Consider the following 12,593-nt stretch of genomic DNA (forward strand, 5'->3'; position numbering starts at 1 on the left):
CAAAGGTGGGCATTTCACTACACTATTGGGATGTGGGGATAGCGGCCTGTTTAGCTTGATACCTGGTGACTGTTTTCACTTTTGCTGTGGGAGATTCCTTCATTTGCCAGAGAGCCTCTCTGATGTGGCACCCTCCTTGGCAAGTTGGTCTGCAAGGTCGTTGCTGGCCTTGTCCGTACCTGTGTCGTTAGAATGACCTTTTACCTTTTTCCAGTAGACTGTCATTTCTTTTTCTTGCACTAAGTGATCTAAGGCTAGAATCAATTCATGGTGTTGACAGGTTTCTTTTTAGAAATGAGCATTTGATTTGCTTTCCAGTTAGGCTGGAAAACACACAAACTTCTGTTTTTTGCCTGCCTTTCTGACTACCTATTCAACACAGACACACAAACACACTAAATAATATATCCCAAAATTTCCCCAAGCAGTACTTACTGATTCTTTTTAGCCACCAGCAAGATGATGCTCTCCTCGCAGTGCTCACACTGGTGAAATCCAGGCTGAAGGAGTCCAAACAGTTAGATCAGTTCAGACTCGCTCCATCTCCGAGGAGACAGAAGAACGAGTAGAGATAGCTCCGAACAAAACCTTCCCCGGGTTCGAGGAGACAGTAAACAATCCACTCATAGAAGCGGATGCTTGCAAGAGCCCAGCATCCGCTTCTGTATATAAATATAAAGATATCTTTGCCATCGATGCCTATGACTGCGGCCTGACTGACATACATGTTACTCAAATGCCAAAAGAGCCAAAAAGCAAGACAGTTTTCGTATGCCAATACAAAATACCGCTAGTTTCCCATGAGTCAGTGCAAGAAATCTTAAACACCCTAGAGGAAAGAGGAATTATCAGACAGTATAACAGTACTTTTAACAGTCTCATATGACCCATCTTGAAAAGAATGGCACATGCAGATTGGCTATAGACTACAGGAAACTGAACAAAAATTGTGCCCCTGTCCAGGTGGCCCATTGCCCACCTGGGTCAGAATTTAACCAGAAATCAGGAAGACAATTCACCAGCCTTGATTTAGCCTCAGGGTTCTGGGCGGTTCCTGTAGAACCTAAGGATCAGTATAAATTGGCTTTTTCTTTTGGGAAGAAACAATACACCTGGAGCAGAACACCCTTTGGGTATCTGAATTCTCCAGCAAATGTCAACATTTTCCTACACAAGGCATTACCTGATGCGGTGCTAGAGGTATCTTAGTGTATATGGAAGACATCTGAATTAAGAATACCAACTTCCAGGAACACCTGCACGAGATTGATCATGTTTTGGCCCACTTCAAAAGGGTTGCGGTGTAGGAAGTCACTTAATTTCTTAGGATATGAAGATTCAGCAGAAGGACTATGTCCACGAAAGAAAAGAATAGAAGCCTTACAAAAAATAAAAACTCCCACCACTCTGAAAGTGTTATGTTCTTTCCTGGGAATATGCAACTACTCACGACAGTACATAGATCAGTATGCAGAGATCACACAGCCTCTGGTAAAACTCCTGAGGAAAGATGAACCCTGGCAGTGGGGATCTGAGCAGCAAGCAGCCATGGATGAGTTGAAGGGAATCCTGGGTAAAGCTCCCTGTATCACTTATTCAAAAAGTGGTCAGAGCTTCTTCCTGAAATTAAAGTTCACTCCACAGTGCATGAGTGCTGTCTTGTATCAGAAATGTAATACTGGTCATTGCATATGCCAGTAAAGCTCTGATGGAGGTGGAAAAGAAATATTTGGAGTGTGAGAAATCCCTGCTAACCATAGTATGGGTGCTTTAACACTTCAGAAACTATGTGCAAGGGGAGACACTAATAGTAGAGACTTGCCATCAGTCCACAAACGTTTTAGCCAGTGACCGAATCAAAGCTGGTCAGGTATCCAGCAGCAAAATCGCTTCCTGGACACTCGCTCTTCAAGGTTGGCCATTTGAGGAGAGATATGCCCAAGGACCTAAAAGCGTTGTGGATCAAAATATCTTCTGCTGAAGAAGAACAACATTGATCTTGGAACTTGAGACCGAAACAGAACCCTACCGTCATTTCGCCTATGACTAAGAAACATGCAACCGTTTTCCTAAAGCATATGTTGACAGTTGTGCTTTCCACAAATTAGTAGCCGGAGTAGGATTAGCATGGGAGGAAAATCACCCCTCAGCTATGCTCTGGGTTCCAAATCAAATCAGTATGCAGAGCTCACCGCAGCCCTGATAGCTGTGCAAACAGCTGTACAGCATGGTTTACAGACCATTGTAATCTGCACAGATTCTGACTATATCAGACATAACTTCATTTAACTTAAATTTAGAAATTCCCCACACCTTATCAAGAGTTTAATCATTCCCTTGTAGGTCACTACCAGATATATAGTGAATGTACTAATGCATTTAAAGGACCCTAATTGTACACATTCCTACTCCCATAGCAATCTAAAACTTAACTAGGAACTGAACAAATGTAAGATGAAGGCAGCAGTTCAGCAGCAAGAGGGGGCCCTCCCAGTCTTTTGCATTGAGTGTCACATGTATGATTTTTTTTACCCGCCGGTGAGAAATTGTACGTGTGCATCTGATGCAAAGAGCTCCTGTCTCTCAGAAAATGAATCTGATCTCTGGAAGCTAGAGTGGCAGACCTGAAGGAGTTGAGGCAGACAGAGAGGTATATAGATAAGAACTTTAGAAACATAGTAGCCAAGTCCGAACTCCAGTCTGGCAGCCCTGGTGTTGCCTTGGAGGAGGAAGGTCTCATGATTGGAGAGCATCAACCTTGTGCAGCAGGAAATGATCCTGTAGCAAGGACCAGCTCTCCAGGTGGTGTATTGTCCTCTCACACCAAGGATGTCTCTCCCAGGGCTACTGCCCAGGAAGGAAGAGTTAGATAGTAGGGGTGTGCATTCGTATTGAACATAAATGTAAAACGCTACTTTTTTTTTTTTTAACTTAAAAAAGTGATGAGACATAAACGATCGGATTTCCAACTTATTCAACATAGCTATGTTGAATAAGTTGGAAATCGCGATTGTTGATCCAAAATAAAAATTTAAACCCCTCACCTTCCTTAATCCCCCCCCAAAGACTTACCACAACTCCCTGGTGATCCAGCGAGGAGTGAGGACGCCATTTCTGAAAGCCTTTCCGAGGAGCACGTGACGTCGGCGCCACGTCGGAGTGAAGCGGCGTCACGTGATTCCCCGCGGGTTCGCGCCAGAACGCTCGTTCGGCCCAAAAGGAACTTTTGGCCAGCTTGGGGGGGTCAGGAGGCCCCCCCAAGCTGGCCAAAAGTTCCTTTTGGGCCGAATGAGCGTTCCGGCGCGAACCCGCGGGGAATCACGTGACGCCGCGTCACTCCGACGTGACGCCGACGTCACGTGCTCCTTGCAAAGTTGGTCAGAAATGGCGTCCTGACCCCGCTGGACCACCAGGGAGTTGTGGTAAGTCTTGGGGGGGGGGGGGGGGATTAAGGGGGGGGGGGGGGTTAAATTTTTATTTGCACATATGGACATATACTCAACTCATTGAATTCTGTTTATGTCCATATTGACCGCAAATGGGACCCCCTTTGGACATATGGACATATGAACTTAAACTTTTGCTCTGCACATCCCTATTAGATAGACCATCATAGCTGGTAATTCAATTATTAGGAATGTAGCCAGCTGGGTGGCTGGTGAGCATGAGGATCACCTGGTAACATCCCTACATTGTGCGAAGGTGGCAGACCTCACTTAGATACGATTTTAGACAGTGCTGGGGAGGAGCCGGCTGTCATGATCATGTGTGCACCAACGACATAGGAAAATGTGGGAGGGAGATTCTGGAAGTCAAATTTAGGCTCTTAGGTAGAAAGCTGAAATTTCAAACCTCCAGGGTGGCATTCTCTGAAATGCTTCCTGTTCCATGTGCAGGTTCCCAGAGGCAGGCAGAGCTCCGGAGTCTCAATGCTTGGATGAGACAATGTTACAAGGAAGAGGGATTTAGATTTGTAAGGAACTGGGAAACCTTTTGGGGAAGGGTGAGTCTTTTCTGAAGGGATGGACTCCACCTTAATCAGGGTGGAACCAGGCTGCTGGCGCTACCATTTAAAAAGGAGATAAAGCAGCTTTTAAACTAAAACAAAGAGGAAAGCTGATAGTAGCTCAGCAGCACATGGTTCAGTAGGAGGTATCTTCGAAGGATACTCATGAAGCATTAGAGTTAGGGGATTCCAACAGAGAGATTCTAATAATAAGAAAAGTAGTCCAAATGCCTATAATTAAAAACCCACCTGAACTAAAAGATTCCAATGTATCCCTGTCAACTGAAAAGCAGAATGTTAATACAAACAGAAAACACACTTTGAAATGTTTGTATGCTAATGACAAAAGTCTAAGTAGTAAGATGGAAGAATTAGAATGTATAGCAGTGAATGATGAAATAGACTTAATTGGCATCTCAGTGTCATGGTGGAAAGAAGATAACCAATGCAATAGTGCTCTACCAGGGTATAAATTATATCGCAATGACAGAGAGGAGCATCTGGGAGGCAGGGTGGCGCTTTATGTTCGGGATGGCATAGAGTCCAGCAGGATAAAGATCTTGCATGAGACTAAATGCACAATTGAATCTTTATGGGTAGAAATTCCTTCTGTGTTGGAGAAGAGTATAGTGATTGGAGTATGGTAGCATCCACCTGGCCAAGATTGTGAGACGGACAGTGAAATGCTAAGAGAAATTAGGGAAGCTAACCAAATTGGTAGTGCAGTAATAATGGGAGATTTCAATTACCCCAATTTTGACTGGATAAGTGAAACATCAGGACATGCTAGAGAGAGAAAGTTCCTGGATGGAATAGTTTTATGGAGCAATTGGTTCAGGAGCTGACAAGAGAGGGAGCAATTTGAGATCTAATTCTCAGTGTTGTGCAGGATTTGGTGAGAGAGGTAACATTGGTGGGGACGCTTGGCAATAGTGATCATAATTGGTTTCAAACATGCCATAAATCTTAGGCTGCTTAATATATTAATACTTATGGCTAACTTACTTCCCCTGGTCCCAACTTCAGGCGATATCCCTCTGTTCATCTCTGAAGCAGCTCTGGCTGGAGGTCTGGAGAATGTGGGCAGAGCTGGTGGGCTGTCTGGGGGCTTGTTTCTAGGTCTGGTACTGGCAGAGCTACTAGGCTGCTCTCCACTCCTTAGTACCTCAGACTGCGTATCTGTCCGATCCAGGCACGGTGTCCCTTCTCGCCAGACTCCTGGCTACACCTAGTCTTCTCCCTTCTTAATAGCAGAGGGTGCTAGCCTGCTTTGGGTTTGCTCCAAGGAGGTACTCCTGGGAGCAGGCTTGTCAGGGGAGCAAAAGTATGCACCTAAACAGTATTTTAAAATCTTTCATTTTTATCTAATGGCAAAATTCTTCCCACAGAAAATGGATGTGCAAGTGACTGGGTGGACTTTTTGCAACTTGCATAGCAAACGTATGCAGAGGCTTTAGCTTTGAGAATGGGTACAAAGCTCCTAGATAAAAAAAAGTATACACCAAGGGCGGCGAACTCCGGTCTTCAAGATTCACAAACAGGCCTGATTTTCTGGATATCCACAATGAATATGCATCAGACAGAATGGCATGCAACAGAGGCAGCGCATTCAAATCTATCTCATGCATATTCATTGTGGATATCCTGAAAATCAGGCCTGTTTGTGGTTCCCGAGGACAGACACGATTTTTGACCCAGCGCAGATAGTTTGGAAATTGCCCCCTTCTTAGCATTAGGAATCATGTTTTATTCACACTGCTGTAGGAGAATTCCCTTCTCTTATTCAATACAGGCAGTTCCTAATTAGATTTATAGTACAAACCAGTACATACTATCCTTAAAAATATTTAGCTTTGCATCAGTTTTATACAGAGACAGTTGGTTTGAGGGAGTAGCAATAAACCTAATCTTTTGAGATTTCTGTATCTTTTTTTGTTACTCCAAATCACTATTTCCATGTGTCTTGAAAATAACTTGACTGACAGATATTTGAAATAATTGTTTCTAGGTGAAGGAAAAAGTGCAAGCTCACCAGGAATACAGACAAGCCGTCAGTGAAGGACATGGAGCTTACCTGATGGATCAGGATGCACCGGTGTGTCTTTCTGTGTAGATGTGCTGATTTACCCACTGTCCAGAAAAACCCCAGATCCCAGAATGTGCTCTGAACAGGGTACCTAGTTCAGAACTGTAACCATAATGGGGCAGAACTGCTGAGGCTACAGCAATGAAAAACACTTTGGCAGCAGCTGTCAATTTTCAAGTTGTAGATTAAGAAGCCAGTTTTTAGCCTTCTGGCAGAACTTGCAGGCCCGTGGGTACGAAAACCTGATTTGTGAAAGGGAATCCTCATGTGGCGTTTCTCTTTACTAATCACTTCCCTGGCGGGGGCAACAGGCACAAAAGTATCCAGGTGCAAACTCTTGCTGGAAACTATGCGCAGGGGGAGTTAAAAATAATCTCCCCATGCATGCCTTGCAAGTCCAGTCCTAGCCCCACCCCTGCACGACCTCTCTTCTCCGCAGGAAAAAGTATCTTGCTGTGGACAGCTCAGGTATTTTTCCATGCACGAGGGTAGGGCAATCTTTAAAGGACCCTTCTTTGCATGGAAACACTGGTTTACTTGCACAGAATCCCTTTGAAAATTGCCCCCAAATGACACTTTAGCATAGTTTTGAAAAAATATATGAGAATAATTCCCTTTCTAAAAGCTGTTTTCCTTTGAATTTAAGGTTCTGGGTGAGCCAGTCTCCTCTCCGACTGTGTTCTGATCCTCAACTGGGTTGACCAGCAAGCCCCATGCTCCCTGCAGAGCTTTGTGATAGGCCCCACATTGTGGGGAAATAATGTTTAAACTCATATCTTCACAAGCGTGTGTGCTCACTACTTATATGCTTTTCTGTATGCACATTTGGAAAGAAGTTCAATATGCTGCCATGATGCTTTGGAAATTTTACTCTTCCCCGATTGGCAGCATCCGTGGGAGGGTGGGAGTTTGTCATAACTCTACAGTGACACCTACTGGCTGAACTTAGGGTGTTTACTTTCAGGGTTTTTGATGGAGCTGCATCTTCTGGCCCCTGGCCAAGGGCTATTATTGCAATGACTGGGCTAGATAAGGGATTGTAAAACAAGGGCAAAACCTCAGGTTAGTTGCATTTGAAGGCTCAGGGCACCATAGTCCAATGGAAATTGGTTCCAATTAAACTGGAAGACCAAAGAAGCAGGAGAAAACTGCTGAGCCAGAAAAATAATTAACAAAAATTATTGCATATTGTTGGGTTGGAAGATTTGGTTGTCAGGAAGTCCTGTGTATTTCTAAACCTGCCTTCACAGGGACTCGCTGGAGAAAGTCAAAATTTCAAGGAAAACCTTTACATGCTTTACATGGATTTACAAGATCATCAAAGAGCTGTGTCTTATTTGTTTGGTATGAATATGCTAACAATTTGAAAATTAAAGCAAGTTCGTGTTTTGTAGGATATCTTTACTGTTAGTGTTGGAAACTTGCCACCAGAAGCTACTGTTCTGATCAAAATCACCTATGTTGCTGAGCTGAATATGCAGTGGGGAAATGTTTGCTTCCATGTACCCGCTGCTGTGGCACCTTGGCAGCAGGACAAAGCACTGAAGGAAAACACACAGGTCTGTGCATTGCAGGACTACAGATGTAATCTTCACTATTTATTTACTTAAAAAAATGTATATTACATTAAATTCAGCAATTGCTATCCGGTGTAGAATACAATAAAATATTGATATTCATTTTACTGGTGATTTTCTGCCAGGTCACCGCACCCCCCGCCCGAACCTTTTTGAGCAGCAGCAGATTTTGTATTTCATGAATTTGCCACAGTTCCGAGCTCCAGAGACCCAGGAATGGTGCCACATAGTTAAGGCATCAGGAACATTTTCAGAACTCATGGGTCAGCACTTGCTGGCTGCTGATTTCATAAGATAAGCAGCCAGGAAGTGCCGGCACCTGGCTCTTGAGTTTCTAAAATATTCGTGTGGTAGGCATGGGGTGGTGGGTGGGTAGAACCCATCCCCACCAGCTGAAGATGGGATGCTGCTGGTGCCCACTGACATCCACCCCAACCCCTGCTATAGCGACTGGCTTGGCGGGAAGGGAGGAAGGGAAGTGGGAATAAGAGAAACAAGGTCTGGCCTGAGGTGGGTGGCAGAGGGGGGGGGGCCAGGGGCCCACTGTAGCAGACAGAAAGAGCTTGGCACAGACACAACCTTCCCCTCCCCTCGCATCCCCCTACCTCCCCAACCTTATTTCATTTCTGTTACAAAATCACCCCACCTGCACAGTTTTAGGATTGTCACTAATGTCAGACTAGAGGTGTTCTGGTCCTGTACAATCTGCTACCAAATCAAGACCTGGCACCTGATCCATTTTTCTTACTGAGTGCATATCAGTCACTGCATTGTTTCAAAACCCCACATCTGTTCTTAATTCATTTAGCAAAGCAATTTTGGTAATTAATTAAATATTGGCATCTTATCTTTCACAGGACACAGTAGAGAAGGTTTATATTAAAGCAGGAGGAGCACAAAAAGGGCAAGTAAATTTTTTTTTAATTTTATATATGTATATGTGTGTGTATATATATATATATGTATATTTGTATGCAGTGAGATTTTGTCACCATTTAAAAATGACAATGCAGATTGTAGATATAGTTCAGCCTATCAGTTCTCCCTAGTTTATTTTAGTATTACTGAACAGATTGGAGCTGTGTGAATTAAATGTATTTTCTGTTTTGTTTTTTAGTGGATTCTCTTTGGAAATGTCTGTTGAAATGCCCTACAAAATTGAACACATTTCCAGTTTAACACACAAACTTAAAATAAAGGTAAGTGAGGCTACTTTGCAGTTGCTAAGGGACTGTATTTGAACATATTCTAGTATGATATTTACACAAAATTGTTTTGTGGAAAACAAAATTATTTTAACATTTCTTCTATTAAAATTATTTTTGGGATATGTAGAAACTCTAAACCTCATGGTTCTAGAAATATATGTAAAACATGGGGGGGAAAAAACCAGAGAAAAGCAAGCAAACCTGGAACCGTAAAGAAGATGTATAGCAACTTCTCAGCAGGGGAGGACAGAAACCCCTCCACTCCCCTATCTTCTTCACCTTCAGAGAACATTCTTCCCCTGGTTGCTAGCCAGGGCTGGTTTTAACTTGTGGGCAAGGAGGCCCCTCCAGTCCTATCACTCCCTCTCCTGTTGTCCATCCCCTCACCTCACCTTAGAGGTGCCCCCGCTGTTCTTTGGTTTTGTTTTTTTTCAAAATAATTTTTATTGGTAAGGGATTACAACACATCTTCAACATTTAAACATATAATGCAGCAGCGTTTGAAACCTTATTATTAACCAGCATGAGGGTCAGTCGCCACTGAAGTGTAGGTGGACTCGTGTGAACCCCCTTCCCTTATCCATTTTTAATCCCCCCTCCCCCCTCCCTTGCACTCTTGTGAGTTTGCGGTCCTCTATATTGGAACCTTCCATTCATCTTACCAGCTACTCCCATATCTCATACATACACCCAGCCATACCCATCCGCCTCCTCATTCGTACATCTAACTCCCCCAATCCCTCCCCCCCCCCAACCGAGACCTGCCACGTCAGTTCCACAGAATAGAATATCCAATACCATTTAAGCAATTCTTTACAACAACCTGTAACAAATCGAATCAAACTGCCCAACAGGTACAATACTGTTTATCTTGTTTCCGGGTACCTTTCCATTTGCATAAGAGAGGCCATCCGTTGGTACCAGGCATCAATTGAGGGTACTGCAGATGGGTCCTTCCATATCAAGAGGATAGTGTGGCATGCCAATAGTGTAGCCAGCCGTGCAAAACGTATGTTAGCAAGGTTGTGAGAGCGAAGTCCGCGATGGTCAGTAGCAAAAGTCCATCGGGTAAGGCCGTAACACCTGTACTTTTAGTGATAACGTCCAAAACAGTGGCCCAGAATGCGGACATATTCAGGCATTAAAAAAGGCAATGAAGCAAAGTGCCTTCCTCCTTGCTGCACTTAATACATAATGGAGAGTCTGTGAGTTCCATCCTAAAACATTTAACATCATCGTAATAAGCTCGGTGTAGTATTTTAAATTGAAGTTCCCTGAGCCCCGCATCTGGGATATTCGTATGTAAGTCTTTAAAGTATTTAATCAATGCTTTCGAAGTAAGTATTAAATGTAGGGACCCGGACCATTGTGCCGCCAGCCTCTCTAGATGGGTAGTAGTTTTGGACACGTAGCCCAGTTTATTCCAGCCTGCGATAGTGTTAGTGAGATTGCCATATCAAAGACTGCCGTGGCAAAAGATACTTCTCTTGCAAATGTATCCGAGGTCCAGCGAAATCCCTGCAGGTAGTGTCTGGCCTGCAGGTAAGCGAAGAATTGACAGGCAAGGATCTTGTAGCTCTGGGACAGTGTTGCAAAATCTGATATGTGTTGTACGTCATGGTCATATAGGTGAAAGAGAAAGACCACGCTTTTTTGTACCCAACTGTGAAATATAGCACTACAGGCTCTGCCAGGTAAAAAGTCTGCATTCCCCAGTAAAGGTAGCAGCAGGGAAGGTGTGCCCTCCATACCGCGATGGTTCCGGAGCCACCGCCAGGCATGGATACAGGGGTTCAGCAAAATCCTCGGAAATTCCAAGTTGCGCAAAGTCCTCTGTCCCATCTGAATAAGGTATAGAGGTGACCACGGGGCAGCCATTCAAGCCAATAGGCCTTCCTCACAGAAATGATAATCATTAGTAAGCCATTCACCTACAAATCGCAGCTGGCATGAGACGTTATAAAGCCTAAAATCAGGCATGGCAAGGCCCCCAGTTTGTCGGGAGCACTCCAAGGTAGTGTATTTTATATGGGCTCACTTGCCCCTCCATATGAAAGTGGAGACACTAGAATGCGCGCGTCTAAGGTCTTCTGCAGTAAGCCAACATGGTAAGGTGTGCAAGATATATAGCAGTTTGGGGACAATTACCATCTTGACTAACGCACACCTGCCAAAGAGGGTTAAGGGTAGGGAACAACAAGTCTCCAGCTGCAACTGTATATGAAGTATAACCTCTTTAACATTCAGGTCATACATAACTTTGAGATCCCTTGGAATCCACACCCCTAAATATCGAAGCTTCCTCGGAGCCCACGTGAAGGGGAAGTCACCCATCCAGGAATGCTGTCATTTAGGATTTATAGCAAGCGCCTCCTATTTTGAAAAATTAATCTTTAGCCCTGCTATTTTCCTGAACTGCTCAAAGATGTGGACTATAATCGGTACATTGCTGTGGGGACGTCCCACAAAAAGGAGTATGTCGTCAGCGAGCATTGCTAATTTCAGTGGGTGACCGTCAACACTGAGCCCCCAAAACTCTTTTTCCGCTCACAATCGGGCCGCCAGTAGTTCCACAGATAGCACAAAGAGTAGCGGGGAGAGGGGGCATCCCTGGCGCACCGCACATTTCAGACCCTAATCCGTCTTGACCTGTTGCTTTTCCCAGCTTCAGGCCCTGAACCATCTCGTAAACCTCCTGATCCCAGATAGATGCACCCAGCAACGCCAGCTGATCAGCGGATACCCTAGGCCAGGAGATCCCCTGCAGCAGGGCAATTGTAACTGTAGGATCTCTTGGTTTTAGCGTAAAAACTGCGCTGCTATATTAGCTGGGGCAGTTAAATGCATCCCTGTGTGGTTGCGGATCCCCGTGATCGCTGAATTCTGATTGCGGGATCGTACCAGATTAGCCAAGAGCCTGCTAGTTTTATTGCCATGCTTATAAAGTTGATATTGATAATATCTGAGTGATTTAGATGCTTGTTGATGCAACAAGTGATTTAGCACTTCTCTTGCCTGATCGGCCTGGCCTTTAGCTGTAGAGGTTAGAGTGTTTATATGTTGTTTTGGGGCATTTTTGAGTAGGGTAGTGAGACACAAGATTTCGGTGTTGCGTTGGCGATTTTCTTTAGCTACATAGGCTATAGTAGCGCCACGTAAAACCGCCTTTCCCGCTTCCCATATCGTGGTGGGGGTTTCCTCCGAGGTAGAGTTAAGCTCCACATATTCCTTCCAACACCCCTGTAACTGTGGAACCTCTTATCCCAATGTAGATCAGGTCGCATATGACATGAAAACGGACCTCGATCCCCAGAACCACATACAATAGTGACAGAAACCGGTGCATGGTCCGAGATTGAAATAGTATCTATAGTGGCATCTGCGACAAGTAGGTAATCAAGGTGATAGTAGGACTGGAGGGGGTTAGAATAAAATGTAAAATCTACTTCGTCCGGGTGTAACACCCGCCATACATCAAGTAGTTGTAGTTCCTGGCAGAGAAAATTCACCCCCAACTGGAGATCAGCTGCATTGCTAGGCTTGGGTGGCTTGCAATCCAAGTGCTTACTTGCTATTACATTGAAATCCCCCCCCCCCAACCACTAGTGTGAAGTCATTCAAGTCAGCTAACACGCCCATAAGATGAATAAAAAACTCGTGTGAGTAAATGTTTGGAGCATATGTATTGCAGAACGCTATTTGTTGGTGATGTAGTG

General features: G+C 44.3%; 1 protein-coding gene across 3 annotated transcripts in view; it reads left to right on the forward strand.

Moving 5' to 3' along the window:
• PARP4 (poly(ADP-ribose) polymerase family member 4) overlaps positions 1-12,593 on the forward strand; it is a 376,732-nt gene that overhangs the window by 108,246 nt on the left and 255,893 nt on the right. For all 3 annotated transcript variants that reach the window (XM_029602495.1, XM_029602494.1, XM_029602496.1), the window contains exons 17-20: positions 6,015-6,101; positions 7,487-7,651; positions 8,527-8,573; positions 8,787-8,868. In XM_029602495.1, the coding sequence (XP_029458355.1) occupies positions 6,015-6,101; positions 7,487-7,651; positions 8,527-8,573; positions 8,787-8,868 (381 nt within the window). The remainder of the gene's footprint in view (positions 1-6,014; positions 6,102-7,486; positions 7,652-8,526; positions 8,574-8,786; positions 8,869-12,593) is intronic.

This window comes from Rhinatrema bivittatum, chromosome 5 (assembly GCF_901001135.1).
Source record: "Rhinatrema bivittatum chromosome 5, aRhiBiv1.1, whole genome shotgun sequence".
NCBI classification, from domain to species: Eukaryota; Metazoa; Chordata; class Amphibia; order Gymnophiona; family Rhinatrematidae; genus Rhinatrema; species Rhinatrema bivittatum.